Source organism: Lottia gigantea (genome assembly GCF_000327385.1).
Source record: "Lottia gigantea unplaced genomic scaffold LOTGIsca_45, whole genome shotgun sequence".
Lineage (NCBI taxonomy): Eukaryota > Metazoa > Mollusca > Gastropoda > Lottiidae > Lottia > Lottia gigantea.
The window spans coordinates 574,416-600,999 of NW_008709577.1; the positions used below are offsets into that span (position 1 = coordinate 574,416).

The 26,584-nt window shown below is 31.4% G+C and overlaps 3 protein-coding genes across 3 annotated transcripts; 2 read left to right on the forward strand and 1 right to left on the reverse strand.

Annotated features, from left to right (window-relative positions):
* Positions 1-622: 622 nt before the first annotated feature.
* On the forward strand, positions 623-4,738 carry LOTGIDRAFT_218127 (hypothetical protein; the record flags this gene model as incomplete). Its single annotated transcript, XM_009060917.1, has 9 exons — positions 623-788; positions 1,110-1,259; positions 2,217-2,334; positions 2,677-2,838; positions 3,160-3,274; positions 3,428-3,498; positions 3,818-3,956; positions 4,241-4,387; positions 4,599-4,738. The coding sequence occupies exons 2-9, from the start codon at positions 1,207-1,209 to the stop codon at positions 4,736-4,738; spliced, it is 945 nt and encodes a 314-aa protein (XP_009059165.1). The 5' UTR covers positions 623-788; positions 1,110-1,206.
* A 1,827-nt stretch (positions 4,739-6,565) lies between these two features.
* LOTGIDRAFT_218129 (hypothetical protein) lies at positions 6,566-9,539 on the forward strand. Its single transcript, XM_009060918.1, has 6 exons — positions 6,566-6,731; positions 6,918-7,017; positions 7,454-7,586; positions 7,845-8,051; positions 8,585-8,736; positions 8,984-9,539. Exons 1-6 carry the CDS (start codon positions 6,640-6,642, stop codon positions 8,990-8,992), a joined length of 693 nt encoding a protein of 230 aa, XP_009059166.1. The 5' UTR covers positions 6,566-6,639; the 3' UTR covers positions 8,993-9,539.
* An 8,863-nt stretch (positions 9,540-18,402) lies between these two features.
* LOTGIDRAFT_164395 (hypothetical protein) lies at positions 18,403-26,451 on the reverse strand (the record flags this gene model as incomplete). Its single annotated transcript, XM_009060919.1, has 3 exons — positions 18,403-18,561; positions 19,431-19,538; positions 26,221-26,451. The coding sequence occupies 3 exons, from the start codon at positions 26,449-26,451 to the stop codon at positions 18,403-18,405; spliced, it is 498 nt and encodes a 165-aa protein (XP_009059167.1).
* Between the last annotated feature and the right edge of the window lie 133 nt (positions 26,452-26,584).

The window sequence follows — 26,584 nt, forward strand, 5'->3', positions numbered from 1 at the left end:
CTGACACGGAATCCGCTAGTTGATCATGTGACTTCATTCGTTGGACTACATTCTAGCAGACGACACTTGGAATTCCGATTACCGCTTGGGATTATAAGGAAATTCGGCCGATAAAAAATGGTGACGTTTGGTAATAAGTGAAATCCGCCATTTTGTATTTGTATACATTAATACATTTTACCTTGCTTGAAAATACTGGATTCATTCTACTAGCTGATATTGTACAGAAAACCCATGTTTATTAAAACAAACTAATGCGGAGGTTGCGCAAGGTCGCTCATGTAAATTATTAATCATTTCCGGAAATCCACGAATAATAGGTTTCCACGAAATTAGGTTACTTGACTGTATATTTGTGGTCTGATTGAAGTAATTGTTGAAATTGGTTAACTCCCTTAACGCACCAGAGGTCCATATTCAGTACAGCAGACTCGAAACTTTTAAATGTAGGCTAGATAAGAGGACTCGCAATTGATCAATATTCATAAAACACTGTAACAAATTCAACTGTTTACATCTTCATATCACTGAATTCAACAGAAACCTGTCAATTGTTAATTTGAAAGGTGACCTTGTTTAGATACGACCTTGACATAGGTTCACGTGACCTTGATATTAGGAAAATAAAGAGTGGAAAGGAAATTTAAAAGAACCCATGAATAACCAGTATTAAAAAACATATTAAGCGGCAAATTCATTGGTATATTAGAAATAGAAATTTATATTGGATGTGGTTGGAATATTGTCCATCTGTAGAGGTTTTTATCAATTTTGATGCCCTTGTTTGGGTATGTAAACAAGATATTACAACATGCCAAAATTGCAATGCAGTGGTACACATTCTAGTAGGCTTACTACACATTCTTACCTGGCTCAAATCGATATTATATTACGTGTATTTCTTAGAATTTAATGTGTTAATGTGCCTTGCCTTATAAGCCAATTTCTTATTCCTTAATTATAATGAGTACCAGTATCTACTATAATACATAGGTCAGTTCTGTGTTCTTGCTATAGGCTACTACTATAGTCCAATTGGCTAATAATGTAATGTAGATATAGAGCTGTTGTAGCTGACTAATATACTAATAATAAGCATATTTTTTCAGGGAACTTGAGGTTAGAAAGAAAGATCTAGAATATAGAGAAATACTGCTAGTATAATTAGTAATTAATTTGTATATCTGGAGTCTACTAGTCACCAAAATGGCAGGATTTCAGCCTATAAAATCTGTTGAAGATAGTGTTATCAAACCACAGTAAGTTTCATCATCATCTACTCTTATCCAACAACTTTTGATTTCTAAAATTCATTTAATGTGAAATTTTCAATAGCATGTCAGATAGTTTTGAAGAAGTCACACATTTGACTTAAAATACTACTTTCTCAAAAACTTGGACGGAAAATTAATAATAATAATTAATACTGAGTATGTATCGTTGGAAAGTTCTCTTTACCTGGGTGTTTACGCCATGTCATCTGTCACAAAATAATCCAAGTGACGAGTCTACTATTTTTTGCAGCTACTGTCTTGAATACTGCGATTTCTGAATTGAATCCGTTCACAAAATTTTAAAATGCACTATTGACATCTATATTCTAGGTCATGATATTACTATAAACAGCATGGTACCGGTAATGAACTGATTTGCCTCTAAAAAACACAAATAAAGACAATTTTCAACAACATTATTAACCATTTAATTATGAAGATCACTGTATATAAACATATTAATAATATAATAGTAAACATTGAATTGAAAATAGAAATTCCAGATAAATCTTATAAAATGCCAGTGATATTATAAACAAGATATAAAATGGAATTGTACTGATACTGTATCAAATGAAAGGAAAATGACAACTATTAATCTAGTATGCGTCATAATATCAGATATATTCTATCAAATTGATGAGCTTATGTTTAGATGATCACTTAAATATTTAATATTGTTACACTGTTTCTGTCTATTTTCACCATAGAGTCAATATTTCAGTCATACAGAGCAATTGCACGATTCAAAAGCAGTGAATGGTTTAATGCTATTTATGCTTTAGCCTACCACCAAAGCCTACCTCATGTACTTCAAAAGATTAAAGACAAATGGCATTCTTTGATGACAGTATTTTATAGAATCTACTATATTTGGCTCTTGCCATTTTTACACTATTTCAATGTTAGATCAATTAAGTAAAATATAAAAATTTCTTTAAGGAATGGCCAGATGCACATCCTCAATCCACACATTGCCACAATGGAGGAAGATGTTTTATACCATATTGCACTAGGTAATAAATCACATGATCTGAAAGAGATGTTTAAAGATGTCAAGGTATGTTTTTTGGGTTTTTTTTTGCTGCACAGTTGATGATTGATCCTTTCTGAAAAGGTTATTCAAAATCTGGTGTTTCATTTATCATTTTGCATTAATATATCTTTTTCCCCTTTATATTATGACATGACATGATAACTCTTGAAGTTCAAGTTGAGCAAAGATACTGTGCACATTCAGGTATGGGCCCACTATAATTATGGGTAGCATAAATAGTAATTGAAACTATACTTATATTATTTAAAAACAAGGTAGACTGTTCTCTGTTATGTTTTAATTGGACTCAGATGTGTAGAAATATCAATGACTGTAGTACACCATTCTTGTTTCTTCATGCTGTAGTTTGTGTGTTTTGGTGGTTCTCCTAGTCGTATGAAGAAATTTGCTGAGTTTATGGTAGAAGAATTAAATTATAAACTACCTGCTGGACAGACATTATGTAATATAGCTCATGGTTCTGACCGTTATGTATTGTATAAAGTTGGACCTGTAATATCTGTTAGTGTGAGTACCGTTGTATATCTTAAAAAATCAGTACATTTTTCATTTTATTAGTAAAAATACTGATATGGAGACACTCCATTAAATTGATTGTCCAAAAGATTTTTTTGTTTTACACAACAAAAGTAGTGCAGCAATGATATTAAAGTCCTAACAACAGAATTCAGAAAATGCAAATATCTCAATTTTGGAACAACTACCAGTGTTATTTTTTTCAATATTTAACACATAATTTTTTTTCTTTTGATATTTGTGAGTTAAATCAATAATAATTAAGGTTAGACTATATTATATAATTTGTGGTATGTTTATTTTAAATTGCAGCATGGTATGGGTATGCCATCATTATCCATCATTTTTCATGAGATAATGAAGCTTCTTCATCATGCTGGTAGTAGTGATGTTACATTTTTTAGAATAGGTACTAGTGGTGGATTAGGTAAGTAAATGAGAAGAACATGATTAATAAGCTCTAAAATGCTTGACATATCTTGTATTAACAGCTAACTCTTCAGACCACTATTGAACAACAATATTTTGAGTCAAAAGGCATAATTTACAAAGAATATTATGGAGACTCTTTGTTTTACAGGCGTGGAACCTGGTTCTGTAGTTATAACTGATGAAGCTGTTGATGGTATTTTAAGACCTTATATGGAAGTAGTAAGTTGAAATCAGGATTTTAATACCTTGAATTGATCAAAGCACAATTTGAAATTTAATGAACCTTGGGTGATTGTCGTTTCAATGATCTACATGCATGAGTATATATCTTACAAGATTTGCAGCGTGTACTGTAATACATGGTCTTTTTTTGATGTGCACTTTATGAGTCTATTCAGTGTGAATATAGGGTTGCTGCCTTGGTGGATTTGTTGCTAACTGAATTATCCAGGAATGATGATTGACTCATATGTATCTGTCTCAAAGACATTGTATGGTTTGATTGTGATTTAGATTTGGTCTCTATTGTTTTTTGTAGGCCACACTGGGAATGATGTTACAGTACCCAGCTAGCTCAGATAAAACAGTTTCTCACGATTTATTGAATATGTCTAAAGACAATGACCATTTTAAGACATTACTGGGCAAGACAATGTGTACTCAGGATTTCTATGAAGGTTGGAAAATATATTTTTTTTACAATTGACTCATTTCGTCCACATATTGATTACCACTAAAATAAAAGCTTCAAGATCTCACATCATGTTGTTTCTGTTGTTCTTGTTTGAATTTTAGCAGTATGAGTTACAGGTACTGTATTTAAAGTTGTAGTTTGCAATTAGTTTGCAATTGTATAGGAATATGTGTTGTTTTGGGAATATTTCCATTATGTAACTGTAAGGGTGCAGGCAGCTGATCATTGGCTTTAATTCATTTTATTTTTGTCACTCTACAATTTCAGGACAAGCCAGACTTGATGGAGCATTCTGTGATTATAGTAAAGATGATAAAATGTCATTTTTAAAAAGAGTTTATGAAAGAGGTGTACGGAACATTGAAATGGAATCATTATGTTTTTCTGCTTACTGTCACAGAGCTGGCATTAAAAGTAAGTAATTGTCAGAGATCATCCTGGCTCTTGTTAATTGATGAAATATTAATTTTGAACTGAAATGAGCCCAAACAAGTGCAGAAAAGATGGACATAAAGCTCAATTTCATTTCATTTGGACTGAAATGAAAGGCTAATTCCTTGTACTTTGCTAATGGACTGTAGATAATGTATTTTCTTGTTTCTTGTACGAGTTTCTGTATCTTCAGGTGCAGTAATTTGTGTGACTTTACTAGACCGTCTCCATGGTGACCAAATCTCAACACCTCATGATGTTATGGAAGAATGGCAGAATCGACCTCAAATTATTGTGTCAAGATATATCAAACAAAAACTTAGTATTTCTTGAATTATACCAATATTTATCTTGTGTTTATGGAATATTCACCAAAGATCACATCACAATATTCAGAAATACTTATTTGATGCTTTAAGATTTTTTAAGATACTTAGTTTTAGATATATATATATTATAATTGTCTGAAATTTAGAGTTGTTAATAGGGTTTTCAGTATTCCAGCAGATAGTTTTATTTATAGATCTTTAAAAGGTTAACTTGCTGCTATCTAAATCCCAATAGGACCACATTGAGTCCCTCTGACCACATATCAAACACAAATATTTGCATTACTCACCTTAAAAGGCTCTTATCCATGAAGAATATTATTGTGTATTTATCATTTAATAATTGTGAAATCCAAGCAAAATATATATGGAAATATCTACGAAATCAAAAACACCATTTTCCAAATGTTCTTTCAAGAATACAGTCATAAACAATGTTCAAAACGTTATATGGTGATATGGAAATTTAAGGCAATTTTCAAACTGAATGTTTGTCATGTATGAAATCCTGAGGCAATTGGAAATGTGACATTTTCCTTAATGCTCATGACTGTATGTTTATTTCTCAATCCAAATATAGTCTCAATTCATTACATTTTTCACCTATCACAAAATATTCAGCCTCTGAAAAAATATATTAAAATAATATGTACTTAAATATATTTTTCTGACTATTCTGGTATAGGTACTTTCCTCTCAACTAAACGTAAATCCAAGTAGGTCAATAAGTAAATAGGGAAAACCTGGTGTAAGACTGCAGTTAGATCTATATTTCATTACTCATCAAACAATATATAGCTGTGTGTTTATTTTATAATATCTGCATGTACCGGGTATATATATACAGATGTTTTTCTGATTATCTGTTTTCTTTTGGCAAAGGGTTATTCCAAGTGGGTTAATTACTAAGTGTAATGAGTTTTTTTTCTAAATAGAAAATATTTAATGATTATTTGGTGTATGAGTTGGATTAATTTAATTTTATGTTTCTAGAAGATTATTTACAAGTATAAGTATATATTGTCAATAAATACTGAATGGTGAAAAGATGAAATCTTGTTGGGAGTTTCTATTTGGAAGTGGTATATGTTTATCAGTCAAGTGTGAAATGTGATTTATTTTAAGTAATTGTTATATTATTACTTATTATTTGAATGGATCATATATTATTTCAAATATTATTCGTAAATCTTTTTTTTAAAATTATGCAATTTGTCATTTTATGTGGACCAAATAATTTATCAATCACTAGTATTAATATTATAATGCTTCATGTATATGTATTCATTTTAATTTATTGTCAATCTTAGTCTAATTAGCCAGGTATTGTTTATTTGTTTATTGTTATAGAATTCAAATATACATATCTTTTTAATTATTTTTAATTAAAATTTCAGACATAATTTAGAGATAAGAGCGCATTTGTAACACCCAATACATTATTCTAAAGCTTAAAAGTGAATTTTGCTTTAAAGAATTTAAGTAAATATTAAGTATTAAATATCACTTTGGACCATATGTGCTAAAATTAGCAAAAATCAATATTAAACTCATTTTACATTGTTATAAACCTTCAAGAGAAGTTTTTGTTTTTTTGTTTCTGATTTATTATGTACAATATATTTTATTGTTTTCTGTCAATCTTTTTTTTACTCTCAAAAAACATTGTTGTTCACGGCAGTGGTTCAGTGTCTTGCATTCTTAGTATTTTCGGATTTGACGTAGAAAAACAGGTTGATTCAAAGACTATTTATTACTCTCACGAGCATTTGGCAGGAAATTGTGGTCGAAGGGAGATAACTGCGTTTAATCCAGTTTTAAAGGGAGAATACTTGCAAACAGGAAGCAAGTAAAAGGAAATAACAATTTAGCAACTTTCTTTTCTAAAATGATTCAGACTTCACGATGAGTAGATTGTACGACAATACTCCACTGACAAATTTACCTCAAATTAATACAACGTGGCCTGAGAGTTGGAATACAAAGAAATGGACTAAGTAAGTGTAGCAATTACATTAATCAAGACCACAATTAAATTTCATTGTATCCATTTCCGTGGAAATGAATATATACGACAACAATATCAAAGTCTCTGTGGTGTAGGGGTAAGTGTTAACAATTCGACGGCACAAGTTACCAACGACCATCTGGAAATGTTTGTATCTTAAGCATTTCATTTTCAGAGATGGATCCGGAGTATTGGTTGAAGCATGTATAAAAGCAAAGTCCAGAATAGCAGTTACAGATAATTCAAACAAAAAGGCGAGTACGAGACTATTGTTTGTAAACCCTATCGAGATATGAACCGTTCTCAGGCTTCAAACAGTCTATCCACCACTATGGCTCTAAAATAGTCCCGAGTCACGTTCTTTTATATGTTGGTGAATAAATATTGTAAGATGATTCAAATGATTACATTATAACAGGAGGACAATCTACTCGAAGAAGCCTTGTTTTAGTTTGCGAAAGCATCTTTCGAGGAATTATTATGTTTAATTACAGTTTTGAAAAAATCCAGTATATATTTAATGATCCTAACCGTGGGACATCTGGTGGTACTAAGCAAGGAAAATGAGGCAGGATTATTGTCTCATAGAAAAAAGGACCGTAGACTAATACGGCTCTGCAAGATATAATGGTATACGTGATTTATCAGAGAAGTAATGGTTTGAGAGATTGATCTACAAATATCATATCGTTTACTTTTATATAAATGTAGGTAAAATATTACATACTACATGTGGAAACAGGGCGTGCACATAAACGTAAATTTGATGCAAATGGAAAGGAAATAGAACCTAATTTTAGTGAAACGACGAAAGTATTAACCGGGTATCTCAATTCTTCCTACAGTAAGTATTCATCAATAAATAAATAAAAAACACATTGGCTCTTCATTAACAATTTCTTTTATGACCGAATGTGGACGTGGACGTGTACCTTTAGGATGTGGACGGATTTGGTGACCCAATTGAAGATTTTGCTTTTGTTATTATTTCGCACGAGTTTTCGACTTGTACAATTCTTATTACAAGTAATAATTGGTGTTTTTTTAGGGATTCTCAGTGGCTCATGGTGGAGTTTCGTGATAATAAACTTTTTTTTTTCAGAGACAGAAGCCAAAGGTCAAACAGATAAATTATCACAAACTGAAATTGTTAATATGATAGAGAAATCAGAATTGAAGAAAATATCAGATAAATCAGCACAAACCAACACAATATCTTTCTGGATTGAAGAATCAGAATTACAAAAAATGGAATTAGAATCTGGGGATGTTGTCCGGATGAAAACTAAAGGCAATAGTCCATTTATATGTAAGTACTCATTTCATTATCTTAGTCTAAAAGTCCATGGTTCACCATTTTGGGGGGTTGTTTTGAACCTTTAATATATGTTAATAGTATTCCATATTACTATAACTGTACCGAAATCACACTATTCTTTCAAATATACCTCAAACAAGAAATTGCACTTTTTATTTATAATTAATATCTAGCCGGACTAAAAGATAGAAGCTATCATGTTATCGAAAGTTCTTCAAAAAGATGAGTCTATAAGATAGTTTATAAACACAAATAATTAATGATACACATGGCTAAGAAGGCTCAAATTTTCAACACCTCTGTAGTAGGCTACAGAGATTGAGTAAAGTGAACTTGTGCAAAATTTGCATTTTAACAGCCGAGGATTTGAACAATTTGCATTTATCTGGACGATGTTTGGGAAAGGGTCAGCTAATATTCCATCAGCTGTGCTCAATTGTAATAAATTGTTTGCTCTTCAACATTTTGTCAACGTCCATGAGCTTTAAAGGGCAAAATATTTTGATTCCATTTTTACTCACCAGATACAATAGGTAAAGTTGAAGGAGACTCCTGTAAGGTTTCAAATTTCGCTGGTGGTGATCAAGTTGGAGCTTCATGGACAGAAAAGATACGGTCTATTCAACCACCATCTACAGTCAAGTCAAATGCCGATGAGATAGGAGACGATGAATGGGTAGGAATTGACGTTCCTCATTCAATTTCTTGATTTTTGCCTTAATGAAGAAAGTATCTTCGAAATAGAATTCGACCCAACGAGTACATATACAGAACTTAAATGGTCTTTTGAATACATTGTTTGCTTTCAAGTCCGGTTTGAAAAGTGAAATACGTAATGTAGGCCTAATATTCTCCACTCATTATGTCTCATTATGTTATACCGGTACATCTTTAATTGTTATTTTTTTATTTCTCTTCAACAGGATGATTAGTTCAGTCTGGTGTTATATATATAGGCCTATTTACACACACATACACACGTGGTCTTCTAATTTAATTGTCAAACGGTAGATGTTGATGAAACAAAGCAGAGCTATAAGCACGAATTCAAGACATAATCATCATCACCCGTAATGTTTACATAAAATAATTTGTATAAATTTGTCATGAATTCAGGGTGAGGGTTTTATGTCTTTTGATTGGTAGCTTGAAAAATGGCCTCTGAAAATAGACAGTTCTATCCCATCATTTTTCCATTAGTAAAGTTACCACAGTAATTGTATTGGAGCTCAAATTCATGCAGCCTAAGGTGAAATAATGCTCCTTCCTGAACCTGAAAAGTATGCGGCCCATTAGGATGTTATAGATAAATATCAAATGCACCTATCAAGGGACGCCTGTCACTCGGAAGAAGAAAAAAACGAAATGAAATTAGTTATAGGTGTCAAGTTAGTCATATATATGGCAAATGCCGAGCTGAACAAATTTAACATTTAAAGGGAAGTAACCTGTGCAAAAATATTTGTATATCAAAATGAAGAAGGTAGATTTAACTTGAAAAATTACATACATTCACGACTACAATAAATTATAAGTATGCATACCTAAACCAAGTATTATCCAAACTATTTCCTCTTTCGGGTCCACAAGCCTATTTTGTCGCGATTTGGCTAATTCGAGAGAAGTAACTCGGAACAACGTTCACCGAAATCGTACCACTACTTGTGCGGTAGATTGTTCATCACGTTAAAAGCATTAACGCGCGTTTTTTGCAATCGAATCTGTCCCAAACTAGTGAACTTGACATTCCGCACCCAAAAAAGATCCAGAAATTGATGAATTTATCACCGTTTTAAATTGGGGAGGTTGGTCATGCATTGGACAACCAGAGATGTCTTAATGGTAGAAGAAGTTATGACATTACAATTACAGCAGCACCTAACCATGACCTGGAAGAATTTTCCAAAATAAAAGCCCGCAATCATCACCCAATTACAACTCGGCTGGTGATAAAAATATTAAGGGTTGAATCATACTTCTCAAAGTTAACTACCATCCATTATTACCCTTTAGAACTCGTTAAAGGGATACTACGTCTTAGGATGAACATAAAATTTTAATTTTGCTCAAATTTGGCCAATAACACTATATATCCATCAGTGGAATTACCTCGTGCCCTAACTATACATCAAAATCCCTCTATAATCCGATATATCCACAAAATCAAGTAATTAATTATAAAACGCTTAAAGGGATACTACGTCTTAGATACACTCGTCCTGTTGCTAATATTTGTGTTAAATAGTGACCATTGGTTAAATAAGTATGCATCCAACACTTTATCAATATTGAAAAAGCGACAATAAAACTATAATCAGAATTTAAAAAAAAAGTGAGCAAGCGGCGAATCCGTTCAGTTTGAGAAAAAGAGTCTGGGTAATCAACGCTAAAACAGGAAACAATCATCTTCCGGTGTATACAAACAAACTTTGCCAAAATAGGATTAATATTCGTTGAAAATTGTGTCAGTGGTGGAGATATTCATTCTAAATTATATGAATTGCTATTTCGCAAAGTCGCTTAATCTCCCACGAGGCATTATTATTCCGTCTTCAAAATATGTCTGACAATTCAAGAGTAGAGGTCAAGGACGCGGAAACCCCACTTGAGAGTTACTTCCCCTTTGTGACTACACCCGATTTCCTAGACTCACGATTTGAAAATCGCTTAATGGATGCATTCAACGTTTTATAATTAATTACTTGATTTTGTGGATATATCGGATTATAGAGGGATTTTGACGTATAGTTAAGGCACCAGGTAAGTCCACTGATGGATATATACTGTTATTGGCCAAATTTGAGCAAAATTAAAATTTTATGTTCATCCTAAGACGTAGTATCACTTTAATACATCCATTAAGCGATTTTCAAATCGTGAGTCTAGGTAATCCCAAGGGGAAGTAACTCTCAAGTGGGGTTTCCCGCGTCCTTGACCTCTACTCTTGAATTGACCTCGACATTGTCAGACATATTTTGAAGACGGAATAATAATGCCTCGTAGGGGGATTAAGTGACTCCGTGAAAAAGAAATTCATATAATTTAGAATGAATTTCTCATCCACTGACACAATTTTCAACGAATATTAATCATTGGCAACTTTGTTTGTATACACCGGAAGATGATTGTTTCCTGTTTTAGCGTTGATTACCCAGACTCTATTTTTCTTAAACGGATTCATCACTTGCTCATTTTTTTTTTTAAATTATGATTATAGTTTTATTGTCGCTTTTTCAAACTTGATAAAGTGTGGGATGCATACTTATTTAACCAATTGTAACTATTAAACACAAAAATTAGCCACAGGACGAGTGTATTCTAAGACGTAGTATCCCTTTAAGCGCCTTGTCTATTAGGATTTTACGGGACCACAAAAATAAAAAATTGTCGACTCATCTACATTTTGCTTCACCGTTGCCTTATATAACTTTACTACGTCTTATATTGCTTAATTTTAATGGAATGAAAGAGTTTTATGATAATTGTGCAAATCAGAGGGCTAAATATCCTTATTTATGATAAAATGGCCGGTTTCGAATACAGTGAGGCGAACATTTGGTAAATCAAGTTAGTCCAGTTATACTACTGTACTACTACTGGGCTAACTTGATTGATCACATGATCACGGGAGATGCATCATTTCCGGTTAACTATTTCTGGAATTGCAGTAACACAGGCAACGGACGAAGAATTAGAATGTCAAAGGTGTCCCTGATATTCATATAATGGCTAGAAAACCTCTTTACTATCCCATTAATAAATATATAAACATTCGTCTGTTTGATAATAGCCTACCGCCAGCCAATCAAATTCCTCGATCTCCAACGCTGGGATTTTGTGACGCGTTCAAAAGGTGGATTCAGTGTCTACTATTATGCTTCTCGGATACACGTGTATCAAAAGGTCACAAAAGGTTTGGAAAGGGTAGAAATTTGATTGGCTGGCAGTGTCATCAAACAGACGAATGTTCAAGAAGGCCGTCTTTAGACCCAAACGCTAATAAAAACGGAACAAAGGTTTGGCCTAATTTAACCTGGTCAATTGCGTTTCAATTTCTGAAATTTGGCGGATCATGACCAGTCTTTTCCCTGTCCAAAACAATTACCTTTTTACTTCTTTCAGACCTTTAATCGATGCTAATGTATTGCGTACTTAAAACTGTTTTTTATAACCGTTCATTGCATCTTTGAGTAGGAGTGAAGAGTTAATAGATAATATTATGTACTCAAAACAAGATCATCTCAATAATTGTGCACCTAATAAACTCTTTTAATTTATTGTAATAAACAGATCATCAGATGATAAGTCTCAAGGGAAGGTTATTTGGTGAAACGTTTCATGTACATTTCCAAGAATTGGATTGATGCTTCTTTCAGACTTATCGGAAATAAAGTGGTCGAGCCTATTTTAATGGTGCGCAAACTCCCAAAACACACAGTCTCAAGGTAAAGTGCATGTGAGACTTTCATGTGGCATGCTTGTCCCAATTAGTAAATAAAAACTAAGGAATACATTACAACCAGACCTACGATCTGAATCAAACCTGGACGTGCAACATTTAAACACTTCTTTTCGAACGCCATTTTATTTTTGAATGTGATATGACTTTAATCGTTGTGGTGTATTTCTAAAATTGACTACTCTAAACTCATTTCTGTTTTATTTCATTTATATATTGTTATGTATAGGCCTACTCTTAAGCGCATTGATAATGTAATGTCATGTTATATACATCGTAGAATGCGCTAAATAAGAAATAAATATTATTATTAGGTCGCTGTAAATCGTTCCATTCTCGGTGCGAATCGGGTCAAATGTTTCTCACAGAAAACCAAGTGGTCTGAAAACGGTTCCTTAATAGTAGTGTAAATAAATATACCAAGTTATAACAATTCAAATCGCAAAACGAAACCCGAAATTCAAAGAACAGCTAAATTGAGAAGCATAGGCTACCCTGCCTGACCCCACACCCGTCATTGTTGCTCAACATACACAATACACGACAAACAGGAAGGCAAAAACAAAACCAACTACGAAAGTTCAAGGGAGGTAACTGATGAAAATAATATAATTTTAATCGTTCAAGGGAGGGAACTGATAAGAATTTATATTATGACAAGAAAGTGTTTTTGAAACACGCAACAATGAGGAAGCATTTTATAATGAAAAGTACTGCGCAACTGGCTTATTGAATTCGGTTATATAACCGTATAGAAAAATCCGATCCAGTTTGATTCGAATCGGTTCTGTTCGCACAGTCGAGAAAAGTTATCAAGATGACTTTAGTTTTAGTAACACGTCCTGTCACAATGGACGGAATTGAATTAAAATGTCCGTCATTATATATTATGAACATAATAACAATATAATTTTCCGTTTCCTTTTACGATTAATATTCGTGTCTACTTCATTAATCCCTTTCTTGTGATTTTCAATTATGCCTTTTTGTTTGTTGGCCTATTTACGTAATGCGTAAATATATGGATCGTATCCAGACGAAATCCACCTCTGGATGTAGATTTTTCTATCTCTATAACTTCTGGTTAGCCTATAACCAAATAAGTTTATTTGCCAGTGCGAAAGCAACTGGTTCGGAAAGAACTGGATAAAACAGAATAACTATTGCAATGCGAAAGGAGTATATTTCTCATTCTTTTGTTTTGATGCATCTATGCTACTAGGCTTTCTTGCAGTCAGAAGAAAAGAGGCTTGAACCACACCTGCCATTACTGCGCAATAATACTACAATCAAAAAAGGGAGGCAAAAACAAAGCCTTGTGTTAAGTAAAATTAAAGAAACTTCTGGTGGCAATACTATTGTGGTGACAACATGATAAGTCATAGGCCGAAGTGAAAACCATAATAACTTATAATGTATGCCCTCATGCGAACAGATAAACGAGAAGTCGACAAAGAGATTTTTTTTTATATTCTATATGAAACATTTTTCCACTAATCGTAAATTCCCGATCAGTTGCCTCACGTAATGTTTATAATTTAGGTTTATTATCTCCCTTGGACAGTATCTCAATTTTCGCCGTTTTTCTTTCTTCATTGATACATGTCCATTTAGTGTACTTTTTGTTACAGGTATTATATAATAACATTCTCGATGGAAAATGCACGTACATACGTTTTAACTACCACGGTGCAATACCAGGTTACTTTAAACTCTGAAGTGTGGGTTTCAGTTAGGTTAAATGTGTTTGTTTTAAAGTAGGCTATAACAGGCCTAGATCAGATCTACAGTAACTTTTTTTCATTATGTACAAATCTCTATGATTCAAAAGTTTATTCCTTTTGATCCATATGTTGTATTGTCTATGTTTTGTAATGAACGATCTTTATATTCTTAGAAACTCTGTTGTCTTGTAATTCATACAAAATAGGTCATAATAATATACACTTAAAACACTTTAAAGTGAGAAAATTATTTTTAGAAAACTGTACCTGATGACATATTGTTTGTTATTGAATTAAACTGATGATGGTTAATAATGTGTAAAACAGTACATATATATTGATTGTACATCTATTGTTTACCTCTAATTACTTCCAGACCACAATAGTTGTATCTTGACATTGTCAGATTGTTATCAACTTTTCATTCTGGTCAGTCAAGTAAAAATAAAGTTATAAATATGTTACATTATGTCTGTGACATCAGTCTATGTTGGAACCGGAAGTTAACTCGTCTACCAACCAACCTGTTAAATATGAATGTAGTAGGCCAGACTTGAATGTTTGCGGGTGCAAGAAATATATTCGGAAGGTCAAAGGTGTTCAGTTGCAGGGGGTGTCTCCCTGTAGCTACTTTCTATAATTTAAACTTGATAGATTCAAAAAAATTACCTTTGTATTTATAGTTCAATGCCCGTATTCCTTATTGAACACCCACACCATGATCTAAGAATTTCTCAGCTCATTACCTAAACACAGACATGCAAATAACACGTGCATATTAAACAAGAAAATTTATTAACATTTATCTATTAGATCATAAAAACAAAATTACAATTATCTTTTTTATATGAAATTGTTATCGTTTTCTTTCTTTATTTAAATGAATTTAAACTTTTACTTCAAAACATATAAAAATGCTACATCTTGTGTTTCAACCGAATCGCCATTTTTGATTATGCACAGAGCCATTTTTATTTCAACAGTCAAATTAAGAACACTAAAATCTAAAAAGTGAGTAATACATTCTTAGAATTTGTAGAAAGATTGCCAAAATTAACTAAGAATTTAAAACCATTTAGGTATTCTGGCAATAATACAGGATGTATTTGTTGCTTTGCATCACAAATCAAAACAAAATTTTATATCACAAATATATCTAATGCATCTCATCCAGTTGGAATGATCCTCATAAAACATGAAATATTTTGTATACAATAAATTCATGTATCAGAAAGTATTTTAAGGATTATAGAATACAGGATATATAAGTTTTGAAAGTATCATACCAACTAGTTAGTGCATATTATAATTGTATTTCAGATGTGCAACAACAAAAATTTGGATAAATCTGAGGATCATAGAATATTTGGCCAAAATTTTAACTTAATCTGGTATTGCTTTATGTTTTGAGAAATAAAACTATACTGACAGCATATAAGTACAAATTGTACAGTATTTTGATTTATGAGTCAAAAATATCAATACAAAAACTGTTTAAAGCTAGTTACATATTAAACATATAAAAACCAATAAACTTATACAATAATTGAATATTTGAGGTATTTAAATGGTTTATATTTCGTTCTTACCCTATACATTATAATACAGAATACCATTTCATTGTCTTCATATTGTTCCAAATTTTTTCTCAACATGAAAGTTGCACATACAGATAGAATTGATCAATTACTTAAAAAATTGCCAATGGAACTTTTAAAGCCAAATAGTATTCGTAACAAATAAGATAATCTGACACAAATAATACCTATCAAGACTATTTTCATCTCGAAGATGCACCTTTAACGTCTCTGAAATTCTACGATTATTTTGATTTGGCAGAAACATTATGTCTTAATGCAACCTTTATATAATCAATGATAGATGATTATGCTGCTGAAAATACGCCATTGTTACCAGTATCATAAGTTTCTAAATTGCAGTGAAAAAATGAAGATGTTATTGAGACTAATGATAATTTCGAATCTAACAAATTAACATGGTAGCAAAGAGGTTTTTTTTTAATAATAAATCTCCTTAAATGACAGTATCAGAGTTCTTTGGATACGATCAATCTTAATAACTTTAAATTCTCAAAAAATTAAAATTCCTGCAAATTATTCCATTTCGTATGTATTTCATTAATCTTTAAACAATTACACGGAAGAAATTATCTGTGTCATGAGATGATGGAAATTTATGAATGGAAACATGAAAGATGGATTCCATGATAGAAAATGATACATGGTAGTCTTTACTGATACATCAATGATCATTCAAAATATCAAACATTTAGGTTTGGGTCGCTTTATGAACTGTAAAATTTGGTGTTCAGAACAACATGGTAAACTACATTGAAATATATTTTATCATGGTATTGACATAATAACCTCAGATAAAACATCCGAATTTATCATATAGCTTCTACCATGGTCCCTACTTATCCTTGCTTATATTTTAACGAATGCATGTTCAGTTGCTCAAAACGTGAACACCAAAACATTATTTTACAGTAGCATTTAACTTGTTCTGAAACTTGCTGTCTCTTAATAGGAACAAATGATATTTTGAAAATAGATGCCGACTAACAAGATTCAGACAGTTAACAGCATGACCCAAATCTAAAACTTCTTTGGTCAATAATCATGCGAATTGCATATAATACTGATCATCGTTCAAATACATATAACACTGGAAGCATAAAACACTATTCTAAACATTAACAACCAACAGATTCCCAATTCTATTTATGAACTAATCATATTAATGGCATTTTGTATATTAGCTGACTTATTGGTTTTTCCATTTTGACTCGCAGGTTGATGCCCAACACTTACAATTTCAATGAGATTGTTTCCTCAACCTATTAGTGACACATATTTTACCATCATTGCCAATTGTGTACGTGGAAAGAGATGACTATGATCACAGATTTGTTCGTGACATTAAAGGTCAGACTCAATAAATGTCGAGGAGATGTTATTTTAATGTGCAGGACTTTCGAGAAATGAATTGCAAAAATAGACAAAAACGTATCTTTCTGGACAAGAAAAATTTGCTATTTTCTGTCAGCACGAACGATTCTTTAGGAACTGCAATGTGTAGATGTGATAAAAGCGAAAAGCATGTACACATATACGCACATTATGAATTACCATAAATAGAATCGGGAGCGGAACTATAACATCATTCTAAATAGTTATCACACTCAGTGACAATATCAAATTTGTAACCAACCACAACATGACTTGTATAATTCGTAACCAGTTAAAACAGCTATATAATATCAGTAAAAACTTAACTATATGAAAACATTTGAATGTATGATAATTGAGCTATAATATAATAATGATGGTATAGCGACTCATTGGTTTTCTCTCAGAGAAAGTAAGACTCGTGGGATATCTCAGAAAATGTCAGACCTTCAGGGACAGTGCCTACAGTGGAAACCAACAAAGCTGCTTTTTAAACCACAATTAAACATAAACTTCTGTACCTTGCTTCCATTTTCCATGAGAAATCGTACATCCATGCTTAATGTAAAATTGGATCAATCCCGTAGTTAAGAAAGAAGGATAATTTCAATCTAGGTGTATCCAAATCAAAATATCTACAACCTATAATATGATATCTTTGCTCTCAAATACGTCAAACACTTCAGTCGTCCATATGTAATTTAAGTAAGCCTTTCGGTGTATTTCCAATGGAATCGTAAGTTTAGGCTAGTTATAATAACATGAGCCATTAACTGCGAGGTGACCGATGAGTCGCTATAAGAGGCTGATTTGTTTGTATAAAGCAGCTTTAGTTTGAGGATATATATCACAGAAATATGATTATAACTAGAGAGGATATAACATGAAATATGTAACAATAAATCACTGAAATATTTAAGATATAACGTATGAATTCAATTATGAGTTTCATATTTCATTGAAATGGACTGAAAATTTAATACGATTATTTAAGAGAATGAATTATGTTCAATTTTAATGTTGAAACTTTTATAAAGTCTGAATATATTATTTTGTTACGTTATATCTAAAATATTCAAATAACAATGAATTCAATGTTTTAAGTCTAAAATCTAAAACGAGTTGTAATGACAAAGAGAGATCAGCATGAATGGAAATTGGTGCATAATAATGATGATGTTTCATGATCATGTGACATCTGTGCTAGATGTTGATTGGCCGGTTGTAATTAATTGACATTTGCGGGTGTGGTCACTCCATATCTCTTCTAATTTCTTTCTTTCTTCATATAATTTGGCTATTTCTTCTTGTAGCGAGGTATTATCGGATTCCAGTTTTTCTGACTCCTTTAGTTTAAAGAAAAGAATTACAGGTATTCAGAAAACTATGCGGTTATAAGGAATGATTATTTGATGCTAATCTCAATAAAAGAACTATAAAGTGTTATATTTTGTCATTATCAATAGAACTAATATATGTAATTAGTCTAATTTTATCTATTTATTAAATGCACCTGGACAAACGACAAATTCTTAACCATGAGCCGATAAACAATGAACTTTCATTAGACCCAATATTTCGGGAGGGTGGTTGAAATGCAAATATATAGATATATATGGGGTTTTTTGTTGGTAATTATATACTTTTCATCATAAAACTGGTAACATTGATATCCAAAATATCATGCTCTTGGTTATTGAAATATACAACCAATCAAAATCAAATGCGCTGTTCAGGAAGGGATTTTTAAAGATTATCTACCCTGGGCTTTATAGGCAGGCCACTTAAAAAAGGTTTTTGACGCGATCTTCAAAACATAGAATTGATGTGTAGCACTCCACAGAAAACAAACTTAACGGGATGCACCAATTTGGGGGGTTGATTATATGTAAGTATAGTCTTCAGAAGTACTAGAAAATCACATAATTCCTTTAAAATTACTTCAAACTAGGAATTTTACTCACTATTTCTATAGATGTTTATTCTATATAGGCCTATTACAGAGTAGGCCTATCTTAAATTGACCAGTTGTCAATTTAACATTCGATCGCCTTTAATTCTCGAAACACATAGATTTGAAGGCTCAAATTTCGACGATGATTACCGTTTCTGAGTCTGAAGTTTGATTGGTTAAAAAAGTGGCGCAACTGTCCCTCTTAAGAAACATCTACATTTGCATTTTCAGCCAATTCGATACTGAAATAATAGAGCTCACCTTCATCAAATTATCTCCATCTTTTCGTTTCTTTTGTCGAAACTTTCTTGCAGCTCTTCGGTTCTGCTCTCTTCTTTTATTTAACTTTTCAATCTCATCAGGTCTTGGCTGAAAAGTGTAAAATATTCTTATCATTACAACATTAAGAAAAATGTTTTGTCAAAAACGACTTTAAAATATAATAACAAAGGAAATGAATTAATGTTCAATATGTTTGGTATTTTTCAATCTTTATTCACGTGGAAAATTTTGATGTTGAAACATATATAATAATAAACAATTCTCACTGTTAAAATAGTGCTCAATACATCAATTGTAGAGCGATATAGAGATATTAAACCGCTATGCGATCTTCAGACAACTGACCTATTTCAGCCTACGTCTCTGAACTTGTCTCGAATTGTAGACATGAGAATAAGTTCTACTTGTACAACTCTAGGTCAGATGTCTGAAGGTCGGATTATATCGTGAAACTCTGTGTAACAACAAGATTTTTGTAGGTTTTGTTTTAATATTTATATATTTTATGTAAATATATGAAGAAATAAATGTATATATTAAAATATTTCAGATCTATCTTTCACAAAAACATTTGCCACAGAACAATTGACGGTAACAAAAGACATTTTGTTTGGGATCTCGAATCAGTTATTGCATTTCAATAAAAATTCATAACAAAGAAAGTATAACAAAGTTATCTGTACTATTATAACCATCGTTATCTCTAGTATAATATATTTAATTAAAAAGGATCATTTGTTACGTGACGAGATATTGACAATTCATCATCAAATAAAATAATCTAAGTTTTAATATAAAAAGTATATATTATATCAGAATTATAACTGTATAAATTTTATTGTTCAGGCACTTTTGTTATGACGATATTAACACACAAAGACTTATGCCTATCTATATGCATGACTTATACAGATATCAAATATAGGCCTATATTGATACATGAATATTGTAACCTGTTAATAATGTGCATTGTATATCAAAAAATATTAAAATGGTATTGTTTGAAATGTATTTTTGTCCGCTGGTATCGGCTAGATAATTTGTAATGAGTAGTATATGAAAATTATTAGAAGTATAATGAAATACTTCATGAAACCATTTACACAGAGCGGGTCTTTCACCGTAGCATAATAATAATCGACAACGCGTTATTTGATAATAAAATGTAATATGTAAAGCACTACTTATGAAAATGAAAATACTTATATGAATAGAAAGTAGAGGTGTTCTTATGACTCTAAATGTTCTTAATTCACAATTAGCTAAATTAAAGGAGAATTACCAACAGAATTCCAATGAATGGCCGATCAAGAAAGATCAAAAAGTATTTTTTTTTTTTATCAAGACTGTACATACACGGACATTTATGATTGGTTAAAACTCTTTAATCATATGCAATAAGATCATATTGATATGATTAAGAATACATGATAATTCATTAGAAACACCAATTAATCAAATTGCTTAATTTGACACTAAAAAACAAGGAAACCCATCTTTAAAAGTTAGGATTTTTTTTATTCACAAAAGGTATTTCTCAATCAAATTCGCATCTAATGGGAAGAAACTTTTAATATCACAGTTACACCATTGCGCAAAACGAATTTGTATCTATTATGATAAAAATCTGTATGATAATTATATAATACAATACATCATTGTGATATGATAAGTTTATTAATTGATAATCTATATATGTATGATATACAAGTAATATATACACACATATAAAGTGGAGTGGCGTATTTAAGGGATGAAAATCAAACCCTCTAAATGCTCAAAATTAATCTCAGGCCAAATCCTTTGGTTTCTGGGAGTCTCGCCTCCGAGAGACACCTGTCATATTTGCCCCCTACCCTCACTCCCCTCACCCCCTTCCTAACCACCCCCAATTAGGCATTTTCTAGATCCGTTCCCGTCTTCTTTGATCTCGCTTCGGAGAGACACTTTTCATTTTTGACCCTCACCACATTCAGGTATTTTCTAGATACGTCCCTGATAAAGCGATACATAATTACATTAATTTATGAAATTGATGAACGTACAACGAACCGTATAATTAATGAAATCATAAATAATTTGCATGCTTCATTCTTAGGTCTACTACAATGCATATTTTCTATAACATAACAATAACAACACCCTATATTGTCATATAATCCAGCGTTAACGAAGCTTTTAAAGAAATTATCAGAGATCATTTTGGTGTTTAATTTTTTAGATGTTTTCTTCTCCGTTCAAAAGATGTCAATAATGAAGTTTGTCCATATCAGTTGATGTAAACAGACCAATCATAATATCAGTCTAGACATTTTCTCATCAATAAAATAGAAAGGGACTAATTAGTCAACTCGACCAGAATCCAGGTCAGGAATAACTGGATAACACAAAGTGTTACACACGATGAAAGACAGATAGATAGTGCACACATTCCTGCTGTTAGATTGAGTGAAAAATATTTAATATGCTTTTAATCTATAAATAACATTTAATCTTAATTAGATCTGAATGTAGTTCAAGGAAAATAGGTTTCAGAAGTCATTAACTGGAGAGGGAATCATCGCTGACAAAATACCAAGGCGTTAAAACTATTCGCAAGTCTGAAAAAGGAGAAATAAGATGTAATCAAAAATCAATCCGCTCCACTAAATTTCTTGAATGAGTCAACCAAATTTTTTCAAAAACAAATTGATGCAATGCAGTAGTAATACATATGATTATCATACTGTTTCTTTGGTGCATTCAGGAGTGACAACTTTAGGAAGAGTATTTTTATATACTATAAATTACTTTAAGAAGTATAAACTTGAAACTGATAAGCCGAGTCCAAGGTAACTATTATTATATAATACCTGTTGTTTTCTTCATTAATCTAGCGGTGTTTTTTAAATGTACAGAGGTTATCTTTTTATGATAAACATTGACTCTGAGATTTAAGCTTCCAAGATCTAAGCTGATTTGTAACATTTATCTGTAGCTTAAATAATCATAGCGTAACGCTAACCGTAACTCATCTTCACAATGGTAATTCGCACTTTTATCTTAAGTGCAATAGCAACTATTCTTGTATCAATGAATGCATCAATTTGATTGAATTGTACGCCAGGGAACACAACCAATCAGAGCCCTCCACAGAAAGGCTGTACACATTATGGGTTTGTGTTGTGGGAACTGAAGTGGGGATACGATTGGGGGTAAAAAAAAAAAACACTTTTGTATAAGCCTGTAGCCCTATGTTTATGTTTCATAAACATAACTTTGCCATTCTTGATAACCCAATGAGTATTTCATAAGCCCGAGTGAAAATGTGGACATTTATATAAATATAATGATTAACTATAGACTAAAGTTGTTATCGTATTTTAATCATTCTTGAAATCATTATCAGATTGATCAAATCTAAGACAAGACACAAGTTAATGATGTTGAACAATTTTGAATTGTATTACTTGATTTGTAAACTCAATCATGGTATAAAAAGTTCAATTTTGTTCCTTTTATGTTCTAATCATTTTACAAGTACTATTTTTTAGAAATCTGTCGTGAGTGCATACTTTACCTTCTCAGGAAAGCTCTCTTGAAAAATTTGAGCACACTGAGCCAGCTGTTAAATTACATACCTTGCCTTGCCATTGGTTTAAAATAGAGTCAATTACATACTATTTATATTATTCAAAATATTTCAAGAATGTGAAATATTCAGACACAATAAAGTCCTTCAGACATTTTTCATTGATTGCTAATTCATGATTTTAATAATATATTTAAATACGACATTGACTTCATTATGCCGCAGTGTACTTGTACTCTATATAACTTTAAGGGTGATTTCCATTCCATTTTGATACAAATTGTTAATTCTGAAATCTGTATGACATTCTTGTAAACCAAATGTACCCATGGTTATTTAACTTAATCAAACATTTTCTTCCTGTCATATAATTATTCTGTTTTTTAAAAAAATAACTAAATCTGACCTAAGAGCCCACATATAAGCATGAAAAATCTAACAAAGTACAAAAATCCTCTAAATTTCGTAGCAAACGATCAAATTATTATCTGTTTATTTGTTACGGAATAAATTATAAAGTAAGCTTTGTCCTTTCTTGGTATGATTAACGGCAGACATTTCATTTTTAAAAAATTTCAAATATACAAGTAGTCTGAGCAGCGGAAAAAAATGCACACGCTCCTCTTTCTAACCACATGTACAATTGGTACAAATATATACCTTCTCTAAAGAAATATTACAAATTTTCCCTATTTTTAGTATATTATGTTTTGAAGCTGTAAAAAATGAAAAAATCCGTTTCTTGGCATCGTTTTTTCGTTATCTTAAATACTGCAACAATTAAATAAGAAAATATTCATTGAGACCTGTACTAATGTGTTATGAAGATTATCATCGACCAAGCTAAAAAGTTGAAACAAATGAAATGAAATGAAATGAAATGAAATGAACAAAACGAACCACTACACACATGATATGACTATTATTGTATGTAAAAGGGAAAAAACACGACTAATACAAAAAATCAGACACATTTTGAAAAGAACAAAATGAAAGAAGCAACGAAAAAGGAATTTCCATTGAAAACGTCAACATTTTACAAAACCGTATAACAATTTTTAAGAAATCTTTGTGAGATATATAGAAGCAGGAAGGTAAACATTTATTTCAGGCGTCACCCCACCCTATAATAAACCAATTAATGACTTCAAACCAATAATACCTAAATTTGGAATCTTTGTATTCTGTGGATAGAGTTTAAACTTTTTCTTCAAAATTGTTTCTTCCAGGCATTGTTAGCGATACATAACCAAAAATTCAAATTGAACTTTGCATATTATTGAAATCTCACCAACCAGGCAATGCAAGTAATAATCACAGAAAAAATCAAAGAATATGAAAATAAGATATCTGAAAGGAACAAAATCATGCGAGAAAAAAATAATAATAATCAGACAAATTTTAAAAGAAATAGAAAACCAAAATAAAATATCAATCATGAAAAATGGAGATACATTTTTTTTAAAATTTATAAATTACGATCATTGAAAGAAATCGCTTTGCAAATGATCAATAATGTCAAGCACTGTAACATAATGAAACAGTTTAACAGAATAGACCTAGAAACAAGTGCACAACCACATCAATAAGATATCTTAGTTTATCCTTGTCAGTTATATAAAGGTAATACAGATATACATGTATGTACGTTAATAAATTTAATAGAAATAAATATTGAAGAATCAATGAGTGGTCATAATAATTTAATAATATCAATGTCAAGCTAACCTAGTCTGTTAACTAAAAGACCTAACCTAATTTTACTAAGAAACACCACAAACCTTATACATATATTCATAATAATTCACTAACCTAATTGACTGACTAACAAAATCAAAACACAAAAGCTTACTATTGAATTAATATACATAGAAAACAAAATCACAATGGAGTAATTGAAAATGTATAAAAGAAAACAAAATATAGAGAATAATATGCTATTTTCAATACCGTTGTTGTTATTTGGTCATTTCTTATTTAAAACAAAATAAACACTTTTCTAGAAAAAATATCTAAGACACAATCAAAGAAACTAATATTAAAAAAAACTAAATTGCTAACAAAATATACATAAAAAAAAATACAGCATCAACATGGGCGAATTATCAATCATCACAAAAAAAAAAAATTAAAAATCTCCACAACAACAGAAAAAATAAACAGCAATAACAAAATATTATACAGACAAACATAAAATACTTCATCAAAATCAACTATGATAAAATAAACCTCACAAAACCAACAAAAGAAAAAAAAATACACCCAAAAGAAAGATATAATGCAGACGGAATTTGAATCATAAGAATATATTGCACAGAGGAATTATTACCCAAACAATACAAAAATTGCTTGAATAAAAATGCGTTGTTTCTCAATAACAAAATATTACAGCAATAATAATCTTATTCCATCATAAGAATATATTACACCAACGAACAGGAATAACAAAATATTATCTCACCAATAACAAAATACCATCAAAAACAAACAACAAAATACATACCAACAATAACAAAATACCACCAAAAACAAACAAAATATATACCAACAATAACAAATATTTCCTCACCAATAACAAAACATGAACATAGAATGTCATAACACAAATAACAAAATACCACCAAAAACAAACAACAAAATATATACCAACAATAACAAATATTTCCTCACCAATAACAAAACATGAACATAGAATGTCATAACACAAATAACAAAATACCACCAAAAACAAACAACAAAATATATACCAACAATAACAAATATTTCCTCACCAATAACAAAACATGAACATAGAATGTCATAACACAAATAACAAAATACCACCAAGCAACAACCACGAAATAATGACATCAGCAAAGATCAAAATTATCATAAAGGCAGGTGTCAAAAACCTTTGTAATACATATTCCATTTAGTCTGAAACCAGTTCCGATTATAAGATCTAATCAATGTTTTAGATGAATAGTACATATCGTAGTAACCTTGAAAAATGATAATTCCGGTCGTTCGGAGCAGTACAATTATTGACTATACAGTTTCCTGTATGTTATATTTTACAACTTTCCTACTACAACCTTACAACATGTAAACCACTACCAGCTTATACACTGAATCTATCCTACAAAATAGGTAATTACAACATAGTTTATCCAAATATAACCATAAAACATAGGTTTACAACGAAAAATGGCGTTATACCTGAAATTTGGACGGAGATGTAAAATCGACAAGCAGTTCCTCCTTTCCTTCTGATAAACGCCTTGATTGTATACGACATTTCAACTCTTCCTTCAGCAGTGGGGTCAATTGGCCCGTTTCCAAAGATGCGTATGTCGCCCGTCGCAAGCTCGGGTCCTGTACCTCAGAGATATCTCGGAAAAAATTTTCCGGAGAAACGGGACACTTTGAACCCTTGCTTTCATCCGCCATCACACTATTTCCTGGACCAAACAGATTCCTATCGGGGCAGCAACATGAGGAAATATCATTCACAGCCTTCTCTCTAGCTCTCCACTACTACTCACTACACCCAAAACACGGTCTCACATCACGTGATTTAACT